Consider the following 13,079-nt stretch of genomic DNA (forward strand, 5'->3'; position numbering starts at 1 on the left):
CTTGTTTATTAAAAAATTTTTTCTGTGTCTCTTCACTTATGATAAATGTCATCGAATACAAATTGATTTCCAAAGTATCTTTTTTAAGTATGTATTTGGTAGCTTATTATATTACACGTCTGTTAAGATTCAGAAACTAACCTTATAGCAAGCTATTAAGAAAAAAAATGCTGAATTCTGTTGACTGTTTTGTTAGCATAGTGTATTTATTAGTTAACATAGTAGATTTAAAGCAAAGAGAAAAAAACAGCTTTCTTTGAAATGCTTACATATTTTTTAAAAGGAAAAAATTGTTGGCTAACCAAATGAAAACCATAAATCTTTTAAGCTCTAATCTGTAGTCTTGAAATTAAATAGTTTTGAAATCGTGTTGTATAAGGGAAAAAAACATATCTGCCTATTTTTGTGGTTATAATATACTGTCTATATTACATGATATAGTATACCTATATTATAGATTTATATCATAATATGCAACCATATTATAAAGTATAAGATTAACGTATAATATACAGTATTATATGTCATATAATATATAATAGTATACATTTATACATAGTATACTAAACAGGATTTAAAGTGCTCTGTTTCTAGTCTGAATATGAATTCCTGTTTTCTTTATCAAATAAAATTAGATTTCAGAGTTTATTTTCAAAATATTATTGATTTGGTTTACCATGACATTTTTTAAATTGTGTGAGGTAAAAAGTGAAAGTCCCACCTCCAGAGGTCGTCACTGTTAACCATTTAATACATATACTTCCTGACTTTTTCCAATTCATACACAGATCTTACATTTAATTTCAAACCATCTTATTTATTTCAACATAGAGTAAATTAGAAAAAGAATGAAAGCGTGGAAAGACCTTCTTGTACTGAGCTGAAATAAGATAAAATATAGCCCACTCTAACATTAAAAGGTATCATTCCTTTCTTGTACCCATCTGCATTTTAAAGGTCAGTCTCACCTGTATTGTTTTCAGTACTCAGCCTTGGAGTAGTAAAGACCATGAATTGCTGATTTCAACTCTCCCACCATATTGTAGTGAAGTATTTAATACATGGCTTCACTTTTATCAAAAGTGTTAAAAATAATGGCTGAAATCTCCCGTTTCTTTTCCTGAGATTTCTTTGTCAAAGCTATACCCCACCAATTTTAATTTCAGCAGATTAAACTATATTTTTACCTATCAAATTCTCTCTAATCAATAAACAGTTGGGCTTTCTCATGAGAAACAAAGTTAAGAACGTGAAAGGTGACGTTAGATCACTGTAACTATTAAAGTCAACAAGAATGATTGAGTTTAACTGTCATTGTGCTAAATGAATGAGGATAGTTTTAACAACTGAGCTGAAAGATAACACAATACTAGCTAATGTCCATAGTAAGAAGAATCAACAAATTTGTGAATTATTTTTTACACATATGTTAAGGTGGGATTAGTCTTAATTGAAATACTCTAATTAATGTCATGGATACTCACCCATCAAGGAAAATGGACTTGAATTCCCAAAAGCATGTTTGAATTTTACCCCTCAGTATTCATAGTAGGGACCTCACCAAAATTTTTGATGGCTTGACATGTCACAATGTTTAAGGCCTTTCCAAAATAATGAATAACCTTTACAATTAATATGTAAATTCATAAATTGGCGATATTTTTCATATTTCACGACAAATACTGATAAGTATTAGTTTGTGGGCATATGTGCAAAACACCTTATTCACATTATCTCATTCAATCTGTGTAACAGCCATGTGAGGAAGGTATTAATAGTATTCCTATTCTACAGATGAGGAAACTGAGCCTTAGAGAGTTTAATTTGCTCAATGGTACACAGCTTAATAAATGGGAGAGCCAGGATTCAAAAACCAGTGGCTCTTAAATACTGTGCCGTTAACCATTATACTAACTGCTGCTCAGAGAGTGAAATATTTGGTTATGTAATGTAATACAGAGCAACTATTGCTCTCTAAGATTGAACTTATTGTAAGTGAAGTAGGTTATCCAACCACATTGTCTTCTCTACTATTAAAGATCTATTCATTTACTTAATCAGTACACTCTTCCTATGGTAAATCCTTCTCTTGAAATTTTCTTGGAATCCGTAGCAGTATGATAAATGTATCAGTTCATATTTTGTGACATGAAAGAAATCACAGCTATGGTAGAATTGACATCAAGGAACGCTAAGGGAAATAGGAAGTTAATATTGGAGAAAGTGAATAGAAAAAGTAATTGGAAAGCACCTGAGACAGACATTATCTACTTCATAATATTATCATTGACTAGTTTTATTACTGTTAATTCTGTTAATGAACTGATCTACTCAGACTGTTGAGGTCAGTGCTTTTCAAGTAATCTTAGATGCTAAGATCTTAATCTCAGCTTTGAAGTGGTAATAGAAATAATCTAACTCTATACCCTCTACTTAAGTTTTTACACACACAAATGCCCCATTTTTGACAAGCATTCTTTTCATTTATATCCACTTTTTGAAGTCTACTAATCCTACATTTTTTCCAGAAATAGAAGGGAATTTAAGATGATCCAATGTATTTATACATAGTGTATTTCTCCAAATGTCCGTATTAAGTGAAGCAGTATTAATATGGCACTACCATAATAAATGAAGTAATATTTATAAAGCACTAAAAACAGAGCCTGGTATAGTAAGTGCTATATAAAGAATGTTAAATAAATCCATTTATATCTTTATAATGCCTATTTAGGCTTCTATATTTATTAGACTGGTTTAGTGGTTAAGTGTGGGCTCCAGTGCCAGACTACTTGAAGTCGAATCCCGACTTCATTATTTACTAGCTGTGTGACTTTGGCCAATTTAATTTAATTCTCCAGGTCTTGGTTTTCTCATCTGTCAAATGTGCATAGGAATAGTACCTAACTTATAAGGTTGTTGTGAGGATTAAAGGAGTTAACATAGAATAATGCCGGACATATAGGAAGCACTCAATAAATGTTAACTGTTTATGTAATTGCCCTTGTGCATGTGCACAGTTTATGATCTATTTTTTTAAATATTAAAAAGTTGATTAAGATGTCTGAGCCTTTTATAAACAACGATGGTTTCCTTTTTATAGCACAGTATGCTTTATATTTAATGGACTTTTCACTTTTGCTTTTAGCCAATTGCCATTGAACCCGAAGCAATGAGTTTCTCAGGGGAACGTGGACCTGACTATGTGCCTCCAACGCATCATCTATCAATGGTGAGTGGGTTGAATTCTCCATTGTGAGCACTGAGAAGGTAACTATTGGGGGAAGAGATACATAAACTTCACCACTTAAATAATATTCCACATATAGCTTGAATTCAGAGACTTAGAATTTGTTTCGTTACAATATTATTTGCACTCCAAAAAAGTCATGCTACCATGGACTCTAGTTAAGATTACCTTTCAGTAATCTTGCAAGAACAATTGAAGATTCACTTATTCAGTTGATCATTTATGTAACAGCCTAAATGCTATTGATGACTGTCTTGGCTCTTCACTTCCTTCTCATGTGAACACTGGCTATTATTCAACATTTTACTCTGTTGACTCTTCCTTCCTTGAAACTTTATGTAAAAATTATTTTTTCTGTAACCTTCCTATTTTTTCTAACTTCTCTGATTCTCAGTTGCTTTTACTAGTTCTTATTCCTTAATATGGAATACGCAGCCCTTAAAAATATGATCCCAACCAAATTTCTAACCTCATCTCCTGCAACTCCCTGTCCTGGAGTCTACTAGACATAATAGACTACTTCTACATCTGCAAATACTCCGTGTACTCTCACTGTTTGTGTCTTTTTTTTCCATATTTTTCTCAGTGCTTAGATTCCCTTCCCCTTCCTTCTCTGCCTGAGTAATTCTTACTCACTCTTAACATTCAGTTCAAATGTCACTTCTCTTGTGATAATCTTGCCTGACACTCTCGGGTAGAATTAATCAGTTTCTTCTTTGTGGTCATATGGCACTTTGTAAATAATACTATCAAACAACTCATCACACTGTATTCTAGTCAGTCTGTGCCATGTTTTCTTATTGATTTTTGCAGTCACAGCAAATAACATAGTACCTTGAACATAGTAGAAATTTAATGTATGTTGAATGAGTGAATGTATGATTGAATGTATGTAGGTATGGGTGGGTGGATGGATGGATGCCCAAGGAAAGGAGATCTCAGAATCCAGTCCTAATGAGATGGGATAATTTATTCTCCCAGGACACTAATGCACAGGGACTATATTTTGGAATGTTCCTGGCCCCTCCAACAAGATTATAAAGTAATTAGATTCTTCCAATCTCTACTCTCGTATTCACAAAGTGAGTTTCTTACATTGACCTACTTATTCGCTTACCAGGATCCTGTTATTTAATCATTTTGTGAACATGCTTATCAAACGGTATATAAGTACAAGAAAATTAAAATTGTTTAGCTACACTAATGGAAGCAACTTCACAGATGATATTGAGAAATTCCTCACTTACATTTCCACAAAACATGAGCTAAAAATATAGCATATTAAGGAATAATAAATCATTCTGTCTAACCAGCTCAGTCTTCAATTAAGGGTCACGTAAACACATATTGGCAATTTGCTCATTATATAATTTATAATATTGATTTATAAGATAACAAAAACACACAATTGACTATAATTACCTAGTAACCACATATTATCAATGTTATAATAAAATATTTAAAAGATGGAAATAGATCCTAAGTTCTTCTTGCAAAATGGGAGCTATGCAGTGCCAAGAAGCCACCTTTAAGTGGAAAATGTTCATAAAGCAGCCCTAATTTGGTTTATTAATCTTTAAAAACTGAATGATGAATACCAAAAGTGTGCTAACTAACATCTGATTCAGAAAGTTTTACCATCAGTCATTTTCTGGTCATGCCAAGTCCTGGGTGTTCCACTCGTTTTAAAACTGTTTTCTGCTTGGAAGGTGCTAACTGTGTGTGTCTAAATAAGCATGAAAGTAAAAGCCCATACACATGTGATAATGGTGCCTCTGTTGTCTGTCTCTTTACAGTCACTTCACAAGAGATGTACACCTAAGGGTATATGAAGAGAAACAATTGATCTAATCACTAAGTCTATCACTAAAACATTGAAAGAAATTTTCACTTTTCAGAAACACTTTAAGTTCCAATTCCACATACTTTTTGAGTTTTTGAGTATAGTTTCATAGACTGTCATCTGTTACCAAAGAAACATTCACTGAAATGTAGGTCTAAGTAATAATAATAGCTATCATTTATGGAATGTTTACCATGCTGGACACTATGATAATCATTTTATAAGTGATGATATGTTTAATCTTTTTGTCAAGCTAATGAATTATATATTATTCTTTTCTTCATTTTACAAGAAGAAACTGAACCACATAGAGTCTAAATAACGTGCCCCAAATCATGTGGCTGTTAAATGACAAGCAATCTGACTCCAGAGCTCATGCTCTTATTCAATATGCTATACTATTTATAAATTGCCTAGCATTTGCCTACAGAATGGCTTCAATGAGCTCACCCTAAAACAAAGTTTTATTTGGTTTCTCCACTCTCTTGTCAGAAAGTCTTATAGATTGGCCTATCTGAAATTAAGGTAAGGCTATGAAATTTTAGGCAATGTTGGAATTAGCCAGGATTCTGAAGGCCAAAGTACAATGGTAAAATGTTAAATACCTCCTTTAAGAGGATATTTGCATTGAGAAAGCTGGTATAGTCTCTTCACTGAAAAATAATGACTTTTAAAATTCTACTTTTACATTTTGTGCTTCTTCCTGTTGAAAACGGAATTTTCTTCATTTTTCTTTAGGTTATATTGTTATTGGTCCCTGTAGTGCTAATTGAAAAGGCTGTTATTACCTGGTTTTGCCTTTTAATATGCATAACTTTTCAATTAAATAGAAAAATGACAATCAGAAACACATTACTAGTGATGAGAAACAGCTTGTGAGATGTCAGAAGGCGTCTGTAGAATTCAATCAGTGCATTCTCAAGTGTTTTCTTCTTATTTAAAACATCAACCACACTTTGACAGATTTCTTCTGTTCATACATTGGTTGTATGCCTGTTATACTCTTACTATATGTGTCCTTTTTCCTCTCAAGACAGGCTTACATAATCTGTTATGGCTTATTTGAGTCTTCAAAATATACTGCCCCTTGAGTATAAATCATCCTTTGTTAGCAAACCAAGTTTTGTTGTTGTTGTATTACAGAAAACATTGAACATCCACAACTAATTTTGTAGGTTATTGGGAAAATAGGTACACTGACGAGGATTATGAATTTGAAGCTCCACAGGTATTGTCCACATATTTTTATATTATTCTTATCATTAATATTGATCATTGATAATGTTCAAGTCCATCTAACTTTCAAATTGATGATCCATTCTATGCTCTGTAAAGAGATTATTCTATCTATAAACACTACTTGGTGATACAGTATCATTCTCCTACTCAAAACCTTTCATGGCTCTCAATGGAAATCATTCCATTTATTTCCATTTTATTTATTTATTTTTTATCTCAATGGAATAATTCCTGTGAATAATTCCAAATGCCTTTGCTTGTCAATCAAAACCATCTACTAAAATGGCAGCACTGTTCTCTCAGTACTCTATCAGTGATTTTTGTTTTGATTATTTGTTTTGTTTTCTGCTCCCGCCGTAATGGATTTTTTACTCTCCTTGGAATTCACCATGTGCATTCCTAGCTGTTTGTTTTTGCTCAAAACCTCTCTGAAAATGTGAAACTCTATTCTTTCTGGTTATCTGAATGTTTTTTTCTCCAAAATGGATCTCTCCCTTCTTCAGGAAGTCTTTTTGGACCATTCACCTCCTGTAGAATGTCATAAAACTTTGTCTTCATATACTACTTTGTATTGTTATATCTCTTTTATGTGGAGATACTGTTTTGTTAACCAGATTTAACCTCCTTCAGAGAAAGGACTTGGTTTATTCTTCACCAATGTAAGAGGATGCCTAGAGCATATGAAGCATAAATATTTGCCAATTTATTCACTAATCTCATAGATTTTTATCAACCATTTCAGGCAGTACAGTGGAAAGAGTAGTCAATTAGAAGTTAAGAGATCAGGATCATGGTGCTGACTTGGTCACAAATTAACACACTGTTTTACATAAGACAGATCACTTAGCTAATTCATATTTTTCCCCTCTCAGGCCATCAGTGAGATGGTGATAATGATTACTATTTTTTACCGTTTGGGGGTTAGAGTTGGATGTGGTTATTTATGTGAAAGCATTTTGTAAAAACATAAAGTGTTGGACAAATATAAGAGATAGTCATAGATAAGTATAAGATTTCTTTGCTGAAAATCATCATAGTTGACCAAAATATTTGAAGAAAAATTGTTTTTATTATAAGTATGTTCTGCTACATAACAAACCTAACTTTTATCAGAGTAGCAATACCGAAGTGGAACTACAAGGACTTTGGAAAGCCTCAATATAAGGCATTTTTCTTACTTACTAGTGACCAGAAAGCAAAATAGGCATGAGCATATACCAGAATTCCATGTTAAAGTCTACAACATATTATCTCCAATACAATTTAACCCATAACTTAGTTACTTTTACTGTAAATTGAGAATTAAATTATTGAGTGAGTTGAGACTACAAGAGTTAGTAATGTTGTAAGGATGGGGTTTGGCAGAATCTTTATTGAGAGAATTTCCCTGCAGTGCAAATAAATTATCAATATTTTGGTTTTCATTTCTTTCAGTTGAATTAAGGAACATTCTGGAAGTTTATAGTAAATAAAGGAATAGGTATCCAATGAAAGGACCAGAAAAGACTTAGTGAAATTATGTGTGGAAGGAACTCAGAGTAAAGCATATTCAACAAATAAATATTCAAAAAAATTGGTAATATTTCAACTGTCATAGGTGTTATTATCAGTGAATGTACCACTCCATAAATACTCACTTTAGCTATGTAGTAGTAGAATGGGAGATAATTATCTAATGACTTCTCCATATCACTTTGGACCCCAAACTATTCCTGAATTAGTCTGATATCAGTCTGGAACACGCCAGAATGTGAAGGGCAAACATTCTGTTTATAATTTAGTAAGTTAATTATTAAATTTAATAATCTGGCAACTGTACTTACTTGAGGTAGAATGATTAGGGGTCTTTGTTGATGAGAATCCATATATGAATAAAGCCATAATAGAAAATGTCAGACAGATCAAAGATGCTAACTCCAGCCTATTTTCAAATTTGGAATATTTTGACCAGTCACGGTGAATTTGTGTTGATGCCTACATCAAAATTTGTAGGTTGTCAATCTGCTGGTCACACTCATCCATATTTTTTTTTCATTTGAATCAGTTGTCACCAGTTTTAATGAGGAAAATTTTCATTAACATTCTGAATTTCTAACTCCCTCGAAAAATCAGAATACCTGGCCACACCAAGCTCTCATTTCTGCAGGATAACAAGCCATTGGAATACTGCCTGCCCCCTTAAGAACAGAGCATGCATTCTTTAGTTTACCACAGTCCTTACTTGTTCCCTATTACATTATACCATGTTTGTATTCCTTATATAGTTTATTTAACTTGGGCTCTGTAGCATTTGAGTTCGTAACCCATGGCCTACTTGGGGCAATACTGTGGTAGCCACTTTACATATCTTATCTCATTTAACCCTCATAATAATACTAAACAGTACCTATAATACCCTTGTTTATAGATAAGGAAACTGAAAGACAGATGGTAAGTGTCAAAACCATCATGTCAAGACAGGTTTTTCTTGGGATCATTATTTGATGAATGAATGAATCATCCCAGAAGCTATACTCTTTTTACCACAACACTGTCCTTTATGATTTGGAAGATCAACAAATCACCCCCTCAGCCCTGTCTTCCACAGATAAATAACCATAGTTCTTTTTTTTTTAAAGATTGGCACCTGAGCTAACGTCTGTTGCCAATCTTCTTTTTTTCTTCTTCTTCTTCTTCCTCTCCCCAAAGCCCCCCAATACATAGTTGTATATTCTATTTTTAGGTCCTTCTAGTTGTGCTATGCGGGATGCCACCTCAGCATGGCCTTATGAGCAATGCCATGTCTTTGCCCAGGATCCAAACCGGTGAAACCCTGGGCTGCCGAAATGGAACGCACAAACTTAACCACTTGGCCACGGGGCTGGCCCCTAACCATAGTTCTTTTAATTAACAAAGGTTGATTATAACTCCTTAGATCACTTTATGGTTTCCATTTTAATGTTTTAACCTCTGGTTGTACTTTCCAGGATTAGATCCAGAACTTTTGTAAAGCTCTGACCATTTCTGATCGTAATGGAAATATTTCCCTACAAAAATTCTATATGTTTCACTCTAATGTGAGCAATTAAACATGCTTAATTTTCTATATCACCATCTTGTGTTCATTGTGACCCTTGGATCTTATTACTTATGTATACATAGACCATTTTTTCACCTTGTATTTGCGTATTTGCTTAATCTGTTCCATCATCTCTATAAGTATTCTAGAAGTTATCCTTCACTAAGTGTCATTCTGTTTTTGAATACATCTCTTATTACCATAATTATTTTTAAGCTTATTCTGTTTTCCAAGGTACCTCCTACTAACACATCTTGTGTCATATGCAAACCTTATAAGATTTGTTACTGCTCTTTTTGCTACAGCATAGATAAAAATGTTAATAACATTGAATCCAGGAGTGGCTCTGACAGTGAGTACTTATTATGTCTTTCTAGACTAACAGTGATTCATTGGAAACCATTTTTCTCAGCCATTCTGCATCCTGCTGTGTACTCACCTCAAAATTTTATATACCCCACTTTGTTAATGAGTCTTTCACAAAGTATAGCATCAAGTAGTGATCCAGGCAAAAAAAGCTGCCTCTTCAGTCAGGAAGACATGCCACTCCTTCACTAAAACTTTTAGAAGTCTGATGAAACTAGGAACCTTGAAATACCACTCTGTGCTGTATACTAGGCAATGAAGAGGGCACAAAGAAGAGATAGAAAGTTTACAACCTCGCTGGGAACATAAAATGAAGGCTAAGTGAAGGTAATTAAGTACACAATACTAAGCAGTCCATAGCATATGTGTTTCAAAATCTGTGGGTTATGCTAGTCAGGAAGCTTCACAGAGGAAGTAGGGTTTGAGGTGGAACATGAGGTACAGATGGAGGAAGGAAACAAGACATTAAGAACAGGCAGAGGCATAGATCTGAAACATAAAGGCATGCTTGTGGGCCTGTAAGTGGATCCATACTATAAGAAAGTATTTATAAGGCAATGGAGTAGTAGATAGGAAATTTTGTGTAAATTATAGTGTGGTATTTGGTCTAGTGATTATTTCTGCATTTTGTTTTTGATATGTAGAACTTAAGACAACAAATGTAAATTTATTCCCTCCAGAATACTGGGACTTCTTTATTTTTTCTTCATTTAGTATACACCTCCCCATCCTTCTGTGAAAAAACAGTTGGATAGATTCTATGGAAGCTAGTTGGATGATCACAACTTCTCAGCTCTATTCATTTAGATAAAGCTAGAGTACTTCAATAATTTTTATCAGCTTTATTGAAATATAAATCACATACCATAAAATTAACCAATTTAAAGTATACAATGAAATGGTTTTGGTATACTCACAGAGTTCTGCAACCATCACCACAATCAAGTTTGGAAAACTGTCATCACCCCAAAAATAAATCCCATATCCATTATCAGTTATTCCCCATTCTACCTCTTCTCTAGCTCCTGGCAAATAGTAAACTACTTTCTGTTTCTATAGATGATTTGTATAGTTTGGACGTTTCAAATAGTAGAATAATACAATATGTAGCCTTTTGTATCTTGCTTCTTTCACTTACCACAAGGTTTTCAAGATTCATTCGAGTTGTAGAATTTATCTCTACTTCATTCTTTTTTATTGTCAATTACTATTGCATTATGTGGATATATCCATTCTTCAGTTGATAGGCATTTGGGTTGTTTCCACGTTTTGGCTATCATGAATAATGCTGGTATGAACATTCACGTGCAAATTTTGTGTGGACGTAGATTTTCATTTCTCTTGGGTATATACATAGGAATAAAAATGCTGAGTGATATGGTAATTCCATGTTTGGTCATTTGAGGAACTGCCAGACTGTTTTCCAAAGTGGCTGTTCAGCAAGTTTAATCATGACCAATAAGAAAAGAGAAAAATGAAGAACGGGCCTATTAGCTAAGATTCTGCTACATTCATAAATCACATATATTCCCCTATTTTTGCTGCCAGAGTTTGTGAGTTGGCATAAATCAATCTGATCCTGGTGATTACTAGCATTTCCATTAGCAAAGAAAAAAAATTTACTTGTTGCAGCTCAGTAACTTTTTATGGAATCAATAGTCACCAAGGCTGCAGGGGAAAATCACACTGTAAGTTTTATAAAGTTGATATAAATTAGTTAATTGATCTATAGAAAATAGTTTTTTCTCTCATTCGGAGTTATTATATCTGTGGCTTGAGAATTTGACAGCAAATCGATAACTAGAAACAAAACATAATAGAGATACAATTCTTCTGTAATTTCCTGATCTTTATTTTAGTCTATTCATCCACTCATTCATCCAATAGCTGTATTATGGAGCCTCCTCTTTAGTTTTGGGTAGTATTTGAAGGTATTGATTTTAAGAAATTGAAAATAAAAATTATGTGTCTTTTCTTGCTGGTAACTTACATTATAGATAGGAATCAAAATTCGAACTCAGGGGTTATAATCAGGTAGCTTCCGGGTCCAGGCAGGTATCTTAAATGATTGAAACAGGGCATATATATAAAAATAGGAAGTGGTTTGGAAAGGTGTGGACCAGGATGCATAGGATTGCCTAACTGGATTCAAATTCAAATATTTTTTAAAAAATTGTGTCAGCCAAACATAACAAGTTTACAATCAGATTAGACTCACAGGTTATTAATATAAGGCAAGAGATAATCAGGTCCAAAACATGAGTGCAGACAAGAAAGTGAAGTGTTGTAGAAATTCAAAAGAGAAAAAACTGTTAATCTGAGAGTTCTTCATAGAGTAAGATTTAATCTGGATTTAAAAGAGTTAGATGGTGAGAATGGGGTAAGGCCTTACGGACAGGAGGAAGTCTATCCATCTTGTCCCTTCCCTTAATCTCTGACACTTTCTTTTAAACATATCTTCTTGGTAATTTGTGAAAAGAATATCCTCTGCAAGTTAAAAGCCAAAAATTTGTTGTTATCCATGATATTCAAAATAACTTCTACTCTCCCCCCTAAATTATATCCAATTGCTGACAAGAATTGTTTCCATTAAATAATTGAATTTATAGGCGGTTTAAACCTAGTTGGCTAAATTTAAAAGCTCATATGTAAACAATTTAAGGTAAGGCCAGTGAAAGCATCTATTTATGGCATATTTTTCTTGAATAAGTATCCATATGCATTAATGATATTATAAGGAAATATACTTCAAATTTCGCCATTAATATATTTTCATATGTGTTTATGAAGCTTTTGTCCCTCACCACCTCTATATCTAAGTTGAAGTTGAATTCACCATTTTATAAAAAAAAGATTGAACAAGATAATTTGATCTGAAATTGTCCCAAATGAAAACACTTTTAAATTTAAGCAAATAATATGGATAGATAATCTTTAAGATAAAGTTGCAATGACTTAATACTTTATGCTGATATCCTTGTATGAGGTAAACCTCTGGTTTAATCTATGAAATGTGCTATTAAAATAGGTCCTCAAATTATTGAGCATGATTTACACAAATGCAGATCATAAATGCCATAGTTAGAGTTTAAAAGAAAAATAGAAATTGCCTAATGTGATTCACCTTTTTTATTGATTAAAATTTATCTGGAAAACAAAAAAACTCTCCTTTAAAAGAAATTTGCATTTGGGGGGGGCAGGACAAATGAAATCAGGAAACATACATATTGGTAATAAACTATTATTAGCATAGTTTGATTACTTCATTTGTTTGCCCTGAACAGTCTCAATATATAATCAGAGACAACCTAAACAAATGGGTA

The 13,079-nt window shown here is 33.1% G+C and overlaps 1 protein-coding gene across 1 annotated transcript in view; it reads left to right on the forward strand.

Annotated features, from left to right (window-relative positions):
• The first annotated feature begins 3,154 nt into the window (after nucleotides 1-3,154).
• Nucleotides 3,155-13,079, forward strand: part of LOC123282669 (uncharacterized) — a 108,835-nt gene continuing 98,910 nt past the window's right edge. Inside the window, exon 1 of the mRNA XM_044764155.2 lies at nucleotides 3,155-3,232. Within this exon, the coding sequence (XP_044620090.2) occupies nucleotides 3,173-3,232 (60 nt within the window). The 5' untranslated portion in view covers nucleotides 3,155-3,172. The remainder of the gene's footprint in view (nucleotides 3,233-13,079) is intronic.

Source organism: Equus asinus, chromosome X (genome assembly GCF_041296235.1).
Source record: "Equus asinus isolate D_3611 breed Donkey chromosome X, EquAss-T2T_v2, whole genome shotgun sequence".
NCBI classification, from domain to species: domain Eukaryota; kingdom Metazoa; phylum Chordata; class Mammalia; order Perissodactyla; family Equidae; genus Equus; species Equus asinus.